This window comes from Falco biarmicus, chromosome 1, assembly GCF_023638135.1.
Source record: "Falco biarmicus isolate bFalBia1 chromosome 1, bFalBia1.pri, whole genome shotgun sequence".
NCBI lineage: Eukaryota > Metazoa > Chordata > Aves > Falconiformes > Falconidae > Falco > Falco biarmicus.
Window position 1 is genome coordinate 115,438,905 of NC_079288.1, and position 12,339 is coordinate 115,451,243.

The 12,339-nt window shown below is 39.3% G+C and overlaps 1 protein-coding gene across 1 annotated transcript in view; it reads right to left on the bottom strand.

Moving 5' to 3' along the window:
• NAA15 (N-alpha-acetyltransferase 15, NatA auxiliary subunit) overlaps nucleotides 1-12,339 on the bottom strand; it is a 46,566-nt gene that overhangs the window by 17,271 nt on the left and 16,956 nt on the right. Inside the window, exons 5-13 of the mRNA XM_056321881.1 lie at nucleotides 11,187-11,321; nucleotides 10,863-11,016; nucleotides 8,443-8,562; nucleotides 7,719-7,814; nucleotides 7,477-7,583; nucleotides 7,006-7,078; nucleotides 4,818-4,987; nucleotides 2,285-2,437; nucleotides 58-186 (exon numbers count right to left, since the gene is read on the bottom strand). Coding sequence (XP_056177856.1) covers nucleotides 58-186; nucleotides 2,285-2,437; nucleotides 4,818-4,987; nucleotides 7,006-7,078; nucleotides 7,477-7,583; nucleotides 7,719-7,814; nucleotides 8,443-8,562; nucleotides 10,863-11,016; nucleotides 11,187-11,321 — 1,137 coding nt within the window. The remainder of the gene's footprint in view (nucleotides 1-57; nucleotides 187-2,284; nucleotides 2,438-4,817; nucleotides 4,988-7,005; nucleotides 7,079-7,476; nucleotides 7,584-7,718; nucleotides 7,815-8,442; nucleotides 8,563-10,862; nucleotides 11,017-11,186; nucleotides 11,322-12,339) is intronic.

Sequence of the window (12,339 nt, forward strand, 5' to 3'; positions counted from 1 at the left end):
AGCACAGTAAACTTAAGCTAGTGTTTTCCAACCTAGGAAGTTTAACTAGATACATACTCTTTCAATTTCATGGCATTTCTTAAGTGCTTCTCCAAATTTGTTCATTGCTTTGTAAGCTTGCGCACATTCTGTCTGAAACCACATGCACTGCATTTCATTCAAGTTCTCTACTGCCGAGGTTCCTTCCTGAAAGGAAAAACACCATTATTTAAAAAAATAAGTCTTATTCAATTTAACTGCCATTTCTGTTACCTTGTTCTAATTAAAAGCACAAATAAAGAGGCTATCAAAAGAATGCTAAATTTCAAAATTGGAGCCCTGAAAGTCAGAAATGCCACAGTTAAGATGGACTTGCTTTCTTCATTAACTAAAAAAAAAAAAATAAAAAAAATTCCTCTATATTCCACTTATTGGAAGAGTCAGAAATACACAATGAATAGCCAGGTAGTGAGCATTTAACTGTAACAGTTCCTCATCTTTAGAATAAGCGAGATATTCAGTGTTTTTAATATAGGGTGCACAAATAACACATTGCAGCATGAAGAGAAATGGCTGAAAAGTTCTAGCATGTGGCATGACACGAACACCTTGAGAATTTTTTTTTTTTGTACACTAAAACTGCCACCTGTATCTTCCAGATACCTGCTGATTGAGCTAAGCATAGTAACTGACAGTAGTAATAGGCTATTTCTTATATGATCAGTCCTAGAGAGCGGTGGCAAAGCAAAAGGAATATTGGTAGCTTTGACACCTCCCGATTCAAAGGAGGAGATGACAGTTGTCTTCCAAATCTGGTATTTATATATACTTGCATAGATCTGTAGAACTCATCATATGCCTTTCAAGCTTAATGCCAAAACCAGGCAAGAGCCAAAGCTTGGAAAATGACAGATAATAATCAAATGGAAGGGTAAGGAGAATGCCCCAAATGAGACAGAACGGCAGTCTTCAAACCAGTCCAATTTAGGCAGCTAAAAATCAGAAAAACTGTTCGCTCCATTTTCATTATGCTTACTTTAAGTCTTCTTCAATTATTGTTTTTTAATTAATAAGCTAGACATAGGGGCAAAGAAAGATTAGAAAAAAATTACACAGAACACCACCAGCAAATTCTATTTTTAAAGTTCAGTTTTGGGCAACTGGTATGCTTGCTTGTTTGACATCATCTGAAAGCTGCTTAAGGCACTGAAAGAGATCAATTAAGATTCATAGCAGTTTTGCATCAAAAACTCTACATACAGCTAAGCTTATATAAAACAAACTGCCCTTTCTCCCATGTTTGCCTGCATACTGCCTCCATTTCCCCAAAATCCTGCAGCTTTCCCCTTATGAATATCCACATCCCACTCCCCCCTTCCTGTTCAACCTACCTTCCTCCAGGTTTCTCCTGCTCTTCAAGAGAGAAGGGAAAAATGGGACAAACAAGCAAAAAATGCTTTACTTCTGCAGGTAGGTCCCAAGAGCTTGTTGCTCGCTTCCCACTGACAAAGCATAAAATGATATCACCCATATTCTAAAACTATCACTTGCCAAATATTCTGGAAAGACTACATTGAGCTGTTTTGACTTCCAGTTATGAAAGAGCAACAGCAAGAAAAATCAATTTTTTTTAAAAAAAGTAACTAACCTGTGAGACCAGCAAACCTATTAGAATGGGTTACGGCAGGGACAAAAGCTGATGCATGAAATTAAGCAATCTGCATAACGCAAACTTCTTCTGCCAGCTAACTCATCATGGGTAGGCAATCAGGGCAAGGGGAAGACACAATAGCCCACTTCCCTTTATCACTGTTAGATATGGCCTTAGGGATGAGAGCTGGTTCACACAAGGAAGGCACCTTGGCAAGCCTCTCACCTAGCAGACACAGAAATTTTGTTCCAAGAGATGCCCGATTTCTAGCTTACTACCATTACAAAAGAAGTGACACATAGGCAGCTTTATCAGACCTTTCAAGGATCCTACAGAATCAACATCAAGCCCAAAAACTACTTTAAAAAATAATTTGAGAAGTTCTCTCTCAAACAGGCATGCTGTATTTTCCCTACCTGGCAAAAATAATGAAATCCAAGCTTTAAGTTTTGACTTAATACTACGTAATTATGCTTAACTAAGTTAATTCAAACCCTAATACTGACTGCCATTAGTGAAGCAAGCAACCACAGTTGCTCTGAAACAGAACTTAAAAGATTATAGTAAAGGTAAGCAGAAAGTCAACGCAAAAAGTTATTCCACAAGGGATTACATCCACGATATTCAAAAGATCTACAGTTAAATGCAACAAACCCTCGTAAACTTAGAGCACATTTCTTCTGCTTCTTTAATGGAATTTGCTTTCAACATATATTTTGCACATTTGGAGTTGATAAATCTGTCTGCTGTGTCCAAAGCCTGAGCCTCATCCATCCACCTTGCAGCTTCTTTAATATTTCCAGCATGCTTAAAGAGATAGAAATTAAAATGAGATTCAATGATTAGAAAACATGCATGTTTTATCTACTTACTGTTTAATACAATTAGTTAATTTTTTTAGACATTAGCTTTCTTCAGGAAAGCTTTAAAGAAAAAAGAAAAATTACTTTCCCTTATTACGGAACTACCAGCCTTTTGGCATCAGACATTCCTCCCGAAAAATACATGAAGGTCACTTTGCATAACCCCATTCCGATATAACACTTCAGCACAATTGAGAAATTGCTTTTAAGTCGTTAAAAAAAAGGGGGTAAGAACAAGTGGAAGACTAAAACATCAGTTAAATTTATTGGTATGATTTTTAATATTGAAAATATAATTGTAAACTGAGAATTCACATTTTGCAGTGTTTTTCCTTTATTTACTTAAAAACATTCATAGCTTTTCATGCACAGTAAAAACCCCAAGTAGCCAAATAATACCCTTATGTAGAAACTCACTAGAATTCAGTACGTAATTTTCCATGGATTCTCCATGTATTTTGCTTAATATGACCTTAACATTTTGATGTTCACATCAAAAACATTACAGGAAAGTATAAGCATACGTAACAGTCTTCCATCATAACAAACTGTGCTGGTTACAGCTGGGATAGAGTTAATTTTCTTCTTAGTGGCTGGTGTAAGTGCCCTGTTTTGTATTTGATGTAAAAGTAATACTGAAAACACACTGATGGTTTCAGCGGTTGCTAAGTAATGCTTATATTAAGTCAAGGACTTTTCAGTTTCTCAGAGGGCTGGAGGGGCACAAGGAATTGGGAGGGGGCACAGCCAGGACAGCTGACCCAAACTAGCCAAAGGGATGTTCCATACCATACGGCATCGTGCCGAGTATATAAATCTGGGGGAAGAAGGAAGGAGGGGTCATTCGGAATGATGGCATTTGTCTTCCTGAATAACCGTGACGTGTGATGGAGCCCTGCTGGCCTGGGGACAGCTGAGCACCTGCCTGCCCACGGGCAGTGGTGAATGAATTCTCTCCTTTGCTTTGGTTGTGTGCGCAGCTTTGGCTTTACCTACTAAACTGTTTTTAGCTCAACCCAGGAGCTTTCTCACTTTTACCTCTCTGATCCTCTCCCCCCTCCTACCAAGCAGGAGAGCGAGCAAGCGGCTGTGTGGGCCTTAGCTGCTGGCCAGGGTTAAGCCACAGCAGCGCTTTTTGGCACCCAACGAAGGGCTCCAAGGGTTCGAGATAACAACAGATATGAATGGAATGTGCTAGTTTGAATTTATTGTTGTTTAGCTATTAAAAGACAGGTTTCTGTACTTGCCATGGGGCTTGTTTGCCTTCCGGTGTATTAGTCTGGTGCTCGTTAGCGGCTGCTTTTTTGCTTTTGCTGCTTGCTGTGCTCCTGCACTGCTTATCACCTTGTTGTGCGGTGCCCGGGAGCATTTTGATAACAGCAGTGGAGATGTGCCTGGGCTGGCAGATGGCCAGGGCATGGCTGCTGTTTCTGTGCTGCTGTACTGGACAGGCTGGAACTCCAGCATGAATTGGAGTCAAAGGGACTGTGACCTGTGGATGAGTCTACCTGGGAACAGGACATCCTGAAGCATGTGTGGTCATGAATAAGCCCATGCCAGAGCAGGTGTATCCTGAAGCACCTATGGCCGTGGTTATGTCTGTGCCACAGCAGGTATACCCCTGAAGGGATTGTGGCCCAATGACAAGTCCATGTCGGAGAAGGTACACCTCGAAGCATCTGTGGCTATAGACAAGTCCATACTGCAGGAGGTACACCTTGAAGCATCACTAGTTGTGCACGAGGTCTGGCTTGGAGCACCTCAAAGCATGTCGTCATGGATAAGCCCACAACAGAGCAGGTACACCCCTGGAGGGACCGCAGCCAGGGGTGCAGCCATGCTGGAGCAGGTTTGCTTCCGAAGGGACTGGGGCTGTGAGCGAGGCCATGCTGGAGCAGGTCTGTGGTCAAGGCCCACGGATAAGGCCACACCGGAACAGGTGTGCCTCGAAGTGACTGTGGCTGCAGCTAAGTCTATGCCACAGCAGATATACCCCTGGTTCAGAGTGGTTCAGTGATGAGGCTCCACTTGGAGCAGGTATAACCCTAAGGGACTGCAGTCTGTGGATAAATCCAAGCTGGAGCAGGGGCAAGGGGAGGAGTTCATTGCCATGTTAAGCCCTATGGGCTGATCCAAAGAGACCAGGTGTGGAGACTGTAATGCATGTACCCTTAAACTGCTGGAACCTGGGATGTGAGCTGCACCTTGTAAGGAATTACTATAGCAGGAATCACCTGAACCAATGGAGGACAAACCTTACAAGCAGTGCAAGTGCAGCAGTGACCTGACTTGAGTTAGCTTTAGTACTCAATAAGCAAACTTACCTTATAGATTTTTGCCTTCACAAGGAACAGTTCTATCAAAGTGGGAGTACTTTCTATAGCAGCATTTATATATTCTAGAGCCAGGGATGGCTGTCCAATTTTATCATAATGTTGAGCCAAGTAATACTGGACCCAGAGTAAAGTGGTTGGAGGTTCTTCTTTACCATCATCTGGAGGGGGAAAAATGAGGGTTCGTTTTGTCATTCAGTTTATTAAAACAACATGCCAGAAGCAGACTGCTATAAATACAGCCACTGAAGTTAATTCTGCCTCTGTCACACCAGACCTGGGCAGACCTGGGTGTGCTTCCAATCACCTGGGTCCCAGTAAGTCCATTAACTTCTATGTCTATGGCTTGACAAGACCTGAGCATATACCATTCCCTTCTTGTACTGTGGTTTTAAGGGAAAGGAAAAGTGAGTTGAGTCAGAAGGAAGTTGCATTTTGTTCCAACGGTTCACTTAATCAGGATAGTCAGATATGCAAGACTGCAGTGCATGATGCAGAGTTCTTACTTAAAACTGTTTTAGATGAAGGGTATAGCAGAGTCCTGCTGAAAACAAGCACTGCACAGCAACAATGTAAAGGATTTCAGTATATTCAGTATTTACAGGTTTTCAACCCATAGACTTGAGTATTTTTAAACAAAAGAGGTTGCCTGTTCCAAACCCTAGCTTTAAAAAGATTTCTCTACTTTTGACAAATTTACCATCACTGTTTGTCTAAACGTATCCTAGAAAACATTCCTATACACAAATCAGTTTTGAAAGTTAGGGAGCTCTGATCAAAATTCAAACTATTACTGAAGTCTTAAAAGTTACGTTCACTATGCAGTTTTGACTATGAAGCATAGCACCTTGCTGGGTTAAAAAAAGTGTGGGGGCTCTAGTCTTGTCAGAAGGTGCTGGTTCTTCAGTTTATGATATAACTTAACCATGCTGTTATATGCATTCGTATATTTTAAGGTAGCAAAAAATTGTTAATTTGAATGAAATTTAGTATCGAAGCAAACACTGAACTGAAACGACAGTAAGCCATTTCCTGAAACCGGAAAAGCACAATGTGTTTGAAAGGCCAGCACAAATTTAAACTGGTATTAAGTGGCTATATTGTAGCCTATAATATTAAATTCCAGGGAAAAAGTACAAAAGGCAACTTAGGTGAGAACTTCGTAACAAAGTATTACATTAATGTTTCTGCAAAGCAAGGACATAACTAATAGCTTCAACAGAAATGTCTTTCATATTTAAGATTATCCTGTGAAGTTTTAACGCAGGGGCCCTCAAACTTTTTAGGCAGGGGGCCGGCGCGCAGATTAAGTGGCAGGCAGTCATCTGCAGCTGCTTGGTTTCCCCCCCAACCCCCGGGGTGGGGGGGGTGGGGGGGGTGTCTGTAAATACCGGGGGCCAGATTGAGGACCCTGGGGGGCTGTATCCAGCCCACCGGCTGTAGTTTGAGGACCCCTGTTTTAACGTATATGGTCATTCATGCTGTCTGGATTATTCCACCATTAAAATCCATCTCCCAACATTTCAAGACTATCCTTTGTCGATATTCTATGCAGAGGTTTTTTTCCTGGAGATTTTCCGTTATAAAGTGGTTAGGCAAATGACTTTAAAAAAAAAATAGAAATCATAAAGCTACCAGAAAGGAAGCTATGACACTTGGATTCAGTATATGTATAACCATACCTCACAACAGAACAGTTGTCAGTGAAAACCTGGAAAACATTTTTACATCTCAAACAAGCCCCCCCCCCGAGAACACAAAACCCAGCCTCCACCAAAAACTCCAAAACTCCCTCCTCCTGAAGACTGTGCTATCAGTACCTATACCTTTTTATTTCACATTTCTGTAACTAAAGTCTTAACATAGCTTTCAAATTTCAGCTTCTTGGACAATGATAAATTTGAGTCTTGAAAACTAAATACTTTAACTCAAAACTGCAAAGAGATGAATGAATTTGCAGGTCCAGGACGTATTTTTGAACAAGTGACTAGATTCTGAATACAGACTTTGCATCTGACAGCTTAAATCCATTCTAAGGATAGTTAGTTCAGTTCTGTGTTAGGGCAAAAACCCCATCATCTCAATTTCTTCACTCCTCACTGATTCCCTGCCTCTGAATGGTCACGTAATGCTTTCACCAGGCACTACTTCCATGAAGTACGACAGTCTTAGCACTCACCATTTGGGTTAAATAACCTGCAGCTTCTTAGAGAGGTTTCATAACCTATCACGAGCTCTTCTATGATTGCCACCTACAGATGCAAGACAAGACAAAAAAAAATAATCTGTGGGCAAGGCAGAATTTTATTTCTACTTGAGCTACTTGGTGTTACCCAAAATAGTTACTTTTGCTAAGAGAGTTCTGCTACATCCTGAATTACTATACATATGGGAACGCACCCGATCTTGCCCCTCTTTTTAACAAATTAAGAACAACCCTCCCTCGGTTAATACTCATGCAGCTTATAATTAGTAAATCTTAGCTTCCTACATTTACCAGCTTGCACTTTACTTTTTCTAGATATACTAGGCCATTATATACAACAGAGCTGATTGAGTGAGCACTGGGAAAAAGTTTCCTTCGTCTCTTTAATGCAGCACAGCTACAAGATAGAACATGTAAAATGTTGGGGGGGGAGAGGAAACCTACCTTCTCCTTGTCTTTATATAAGGACCTCAAAGTATTGAAGACTGGTGGGCAACCTTTGCTGAAATTCATCCTTAGAAACTTGTCCAGACATTCCTTAAACTTTTCACCTTGAGAGGAAAAAGACCTGTTGATTTTGTTTTACCACACATTACTCATCAATTGCAGACTGTTTATGCTGTTAAAACATTACTATCTAACACACACAAGTGTTGGTCACTACCTGCTCAGAAAAATGCACTTACCCGACAAAAAGTTTAATGGTAATCTTCTTGGAACTAGTCCCCTTGGGTATTTAGTCCAGGCCTCTTCATAGATCTTTAGCCTTTCCATCATATTAGCTGCAACAGAATTTTACACTTTACTTTTTCCTTCCTTTTTGGCAAGGGAAAGGGAGATGGGGGGTTTCTATATGGTTAAAAAAAAGAATCAGAATATATAGCAACTATTGGCTATATACTTCCTAAAAAACATTAATTCCAGTATCTGTAAATTCCTCTTTGAGCTGTGGAAGGCTTAACTGCTTATCTCTCATCTTAAAAAGAATTCCTGCCCTATCACTGTGCAAAAAAACTTCAACAAAGAAAACTATTCAGGAGAATCATGCTGGCTTTTCCAAAACCTGTATTACCTACTATACAAGATTAAGGTAACGGAGACAGTAAAAGAAAAACTCTGAACTAAAACTGTCTTCTAAGAAGTAATCCTATTCTTTCAACCACATACAAACATTTTTTTGTTGTTTTGGTTTTAAATAAGACAGTGTAACAATACAAGAAATACTTCCAGCCTTTCTTAAAGAAGAATAAATTACGACAATATCTACACACTATGACTAAAAAGCAAAACTTAAATGGGGACATTTTTGAATAATAGTTTTATTATTTAGAGCAATACAAGATTTTGATACAGATAAAAATTCCGAATGTGCAGAAACAGCTTATCTACTACAACATATTGCATCGTTACCTGGTTTAAGTGCCTTTTCTAAGCCCTTGTAGTAGGCCCAGTTTTCAGGATTCCTTTCTTGCAGTCCTTTGTAGACTTCAACTGCTTCTTCAAGTCTGCCAAGCTGAAGCAGGAGTTCTCCTGTGTGAAATCCAGGAAGTTTTAAATTCAGGTAACGATACTGAAGCAGCGTAACATTAATCACTCTACAGTAAAAGATTAGATAATCCTTAACCCAACGTAGATTCTAATTTCTTACAAAAAATGATCATAGTGGCATCACAGACTAGCTGACGTATATGCTTTTACAATTACGGTACAATTCTGCAACTCAGCCAGTAATTCTTGAAACTTACTTGAAAGTTTAATGTTAAAAGCCAGATGCACGTGGGTTTTTTTCTCACTTCCTGAAGTGATGGGTTACTTTTAAGTGCAGTTTTTACTACAGAAGGCAACTAAAAGCAGTACGTGGTATTTCATGTATATAGCATCTTGAAAACCAAACTGAAAATTGCAGAGAGGCCCATAAAAGAATGGCTCTTCGGTCTAGTATTTCATAAAACTTAACTTCAGTGTTTGAAATCAAGACATTGATCTGATTACTGAATTCTCAAGATTCTGCAAGCAAGTTTCCTTTTAATGATACCTCATTACAAGACACATGTTAAAATAAAGTCTAGATCTAACAACTGTATAGAGCATCTTTGCTGGTGCTGGAGTTGAAACAAAAGTCAATTTCCAATTTCACAACGGGAAACCGTATTTTACAAAGCTTTGCTATCAGCAAATACAAATAGGCACCTACAAGATTACACACCAGAGGTCACACAATGTCATTCCAGATTAAGGTAAGATTTTCTCATCCAATTTCAAGAGGAAAACGCTTGTCAGCATTACCTCTCTTCTTCCCTATGTCACATAATTCTGTCAAGCGATGCTGCTCCCCATAGATAGGGGAACTTGAGGACTACATGCGGTATCTAGTGCTACGGAAAACATCAGTAGTTCACTCACTGAGAACAAGACCAAATCTGGAAAATAAACCCAAATTCTTTCTCCGAGGTGAAAGTTACAATTTTTATATAATGGTGGCAAATGCCAACACTATTATCAGTGTTTCGCAGTTGTACTTCATCCACAAAGGCTTTTGCACATGCACTTAAAATCTGTAGACAACACTCATTTATTAGCATGCTTTGCTGTAGTATGCACAGCAACAAAGCTAGACCAAACAACACAGAAGTAGCTGTGTCCCAAAAAATGAATCCATTACACCCTGTTGAAAGTGCAGACACTGCAAGGAGTATTTCCATCCCTTTTTTCTGGTAACTTGCTAGAAGGTTTTGTGTTGGTTTGGGGTTTTGTGGTGTGGCTTGTTTTGTTTGGTTTTTTTTTTTAAGTCCTGTTTCAAAATCCTATTTCAGTATGAGCCTCAGACTTTTATCAAGAACTTAAGAACAAATAGTATGTTCTTAACCAAAACTCCTGCTACTATTTCTAAAAAATGGTCTGTGATACTGTAATCTTTACATTCATTTCCATTTATATGCAAACCAAATAACATATTCAGCAACTGTAGAGAGGTGTCTGCAATCTTGAGGAAGTACCACACACCTTCCATAATACTGTCACTATTCAATTCCTAGGTTCTTTTTGCAAGACAGTGAGATTATCGTTAGCAGAAATAGGGAGCTAGCTACAACACCTACATGAATAATATTATAGAGTAAAAATGAACTTCTCTTTGCTTCAAGCAATCATCCAAATAGGTTCCAGTGTGGGCCGTGAACAAACAGTACCTTCAATAGATTGGAAGTTTCACAGAAGGACTGTACAAGCATGAAGCAGAGGAGGAAGAAAGCATACTTTTAAAAAAAGTGCACCTGTTAACAGAACCGTAAGAATGAACTTCCATCACCGTTCAATTCCAGCTATGGAATATAAGATAGAGTATTATATTGCTCTGCTACGATATCATACACCAGGATTACAATACAAAAGCCTGTGTTGGGTTACCCAGCTAAAAAGCCCATTTCCGTACACGGCAAGAGTGACCGAGTGCAATTACGAGCCTTATACTTTGCCAAAGATTATTCTGCCCCTTCAGGCAAGCGGTCTCCCTGTCAGGACCACTATTAAGGCTGTAATAGCACGGGTCCAGGTACATTACCCAAAGAGAATTTCAGGACATCAATTCAGGATCATCTGTCTGAAACGCTCATCAGCTCAAAAGTTTCAGAACAGTACGTCTGTACTCTGCTGACGTCTTATCAGCCTGGAAGAAGAGTATGATGGGGACCAAAGAGCTGCAAGGCAAGCAGCCCTTTACCTCAGCAGAATTAAACAAAACCAAATCAAAGTTCCAAAAGATGGGAAAAGCTGACAGTACAGGCATTCCATTGTATACTATACATTTAAATATATCTTCAAAAAGAAATGACCTTTAGTTTCTTCGACAGCCAGTTTATCACAGATCTGCTTTTCATAAGTACAAAGATGCTCCAAGGCTTCTTTATATAGTCCTGCCTCCCGGAGGACTTGATTTTGATACAGCAGCAGTTCACTGTACTCATAGTCCACTTTATCAGGTGATGTCTAGATAGGAAAACAAGACACATGAGAAAGTTCAGCCTTCTAGGACGCATTTGGGATTTAATTCATTTAGCTAAAGGAACAGCATAAAGTTTTCACAATATGAAAGGAAGCAAAGTTTTATTTTTAGCTTACGCAGCCATCCGCAGAGGAATTTCATGTTACCCTCTTACCTGCTGTGTCTTCCTAAATTCCTCTAAAATTTTTGCTGCCATTTCATAGTCTTCCAGCAGATGGTAAGCAATAGCATAACCAATCCATGATGCTCGCTGTGCAGGTCGAAGCTGAAGCAACTGGTATCTTGTTTCCTGCAAAAAAAAGTAGCTACTAGTTTTCTTAACTTTATTCTAATGCTTTGTAGAATCCATTAGGCAACATTCTGTCTTCAGTACTCTTTAATATTTCAGGAATGTCACCAAAAGTAAGTTTTTTATGTGCAAATTGTTTTTTTGTGAACCACAAAAAAAAGAATAACCTTTAAAACACTATGATGGTCTCGACTGAATAAAAAACCATCACACAAAACACATCAGGTCCAATCGAATACTTATAAGTCAGACTAACTTTGTTGATGTATGGCACGTGCTTTTCCTGTATTACTGCTTATGAACAGGATGCAATTAAGGATACTTTGGTTTGAGTTGCAGGAACATTAACTATACCCTGGTGTTTCAAATCCACCTTGAAAGTACATATGTATTAAATCATTACAAGAGTTGTTAGGTGAAGTAGGTCACGCAAGTGCATCCCTGTTCTTTGGCAAGATGATAATTACAGCTGGAAGATGAAACAGATTTGCTTGGTATCATGCTGGTTTAATCTGATGGAAAAGTTATTGCTTGTTTTGTTACAGGCTTCTGAAAGGCATCTTCAAGTAATTAAAAAAAAAAAAGGAAAAAAATCGTTACTGCCTACTAAAAAAGCCCAGTCAGAAGTAGGGGTTAACAAAAAACTAAAACTAGTTGCAGCAGTTGGACTAGAATGAAGATGACTAAAAATATTATAAATTAGGAGAGGGTGGAAGTTAAAGCAAAGGAAAACCACCCACTCACAACCTTATTCCCAGTTTTGAGAGTAAATTCACATTCTTCAGAAACTGCCATGTTAACATTCAATCCTTAATGCATTCTATAACTATGTGTTCCTTGTGTGTTTAACAATTATGCATCTGTACTCACATTTATTCAGAGGCCAAAAGAAAGTACATTTGTAAATTAATTTTGGCACCTATGCTAAGTTTTGGTTGTCTTGTCTCAGCAAGAAGAGTCAAATTTCTAAATTACTAATATGAAAAAAACCTGTGATTAAGAAATGTCCTAACTCAGG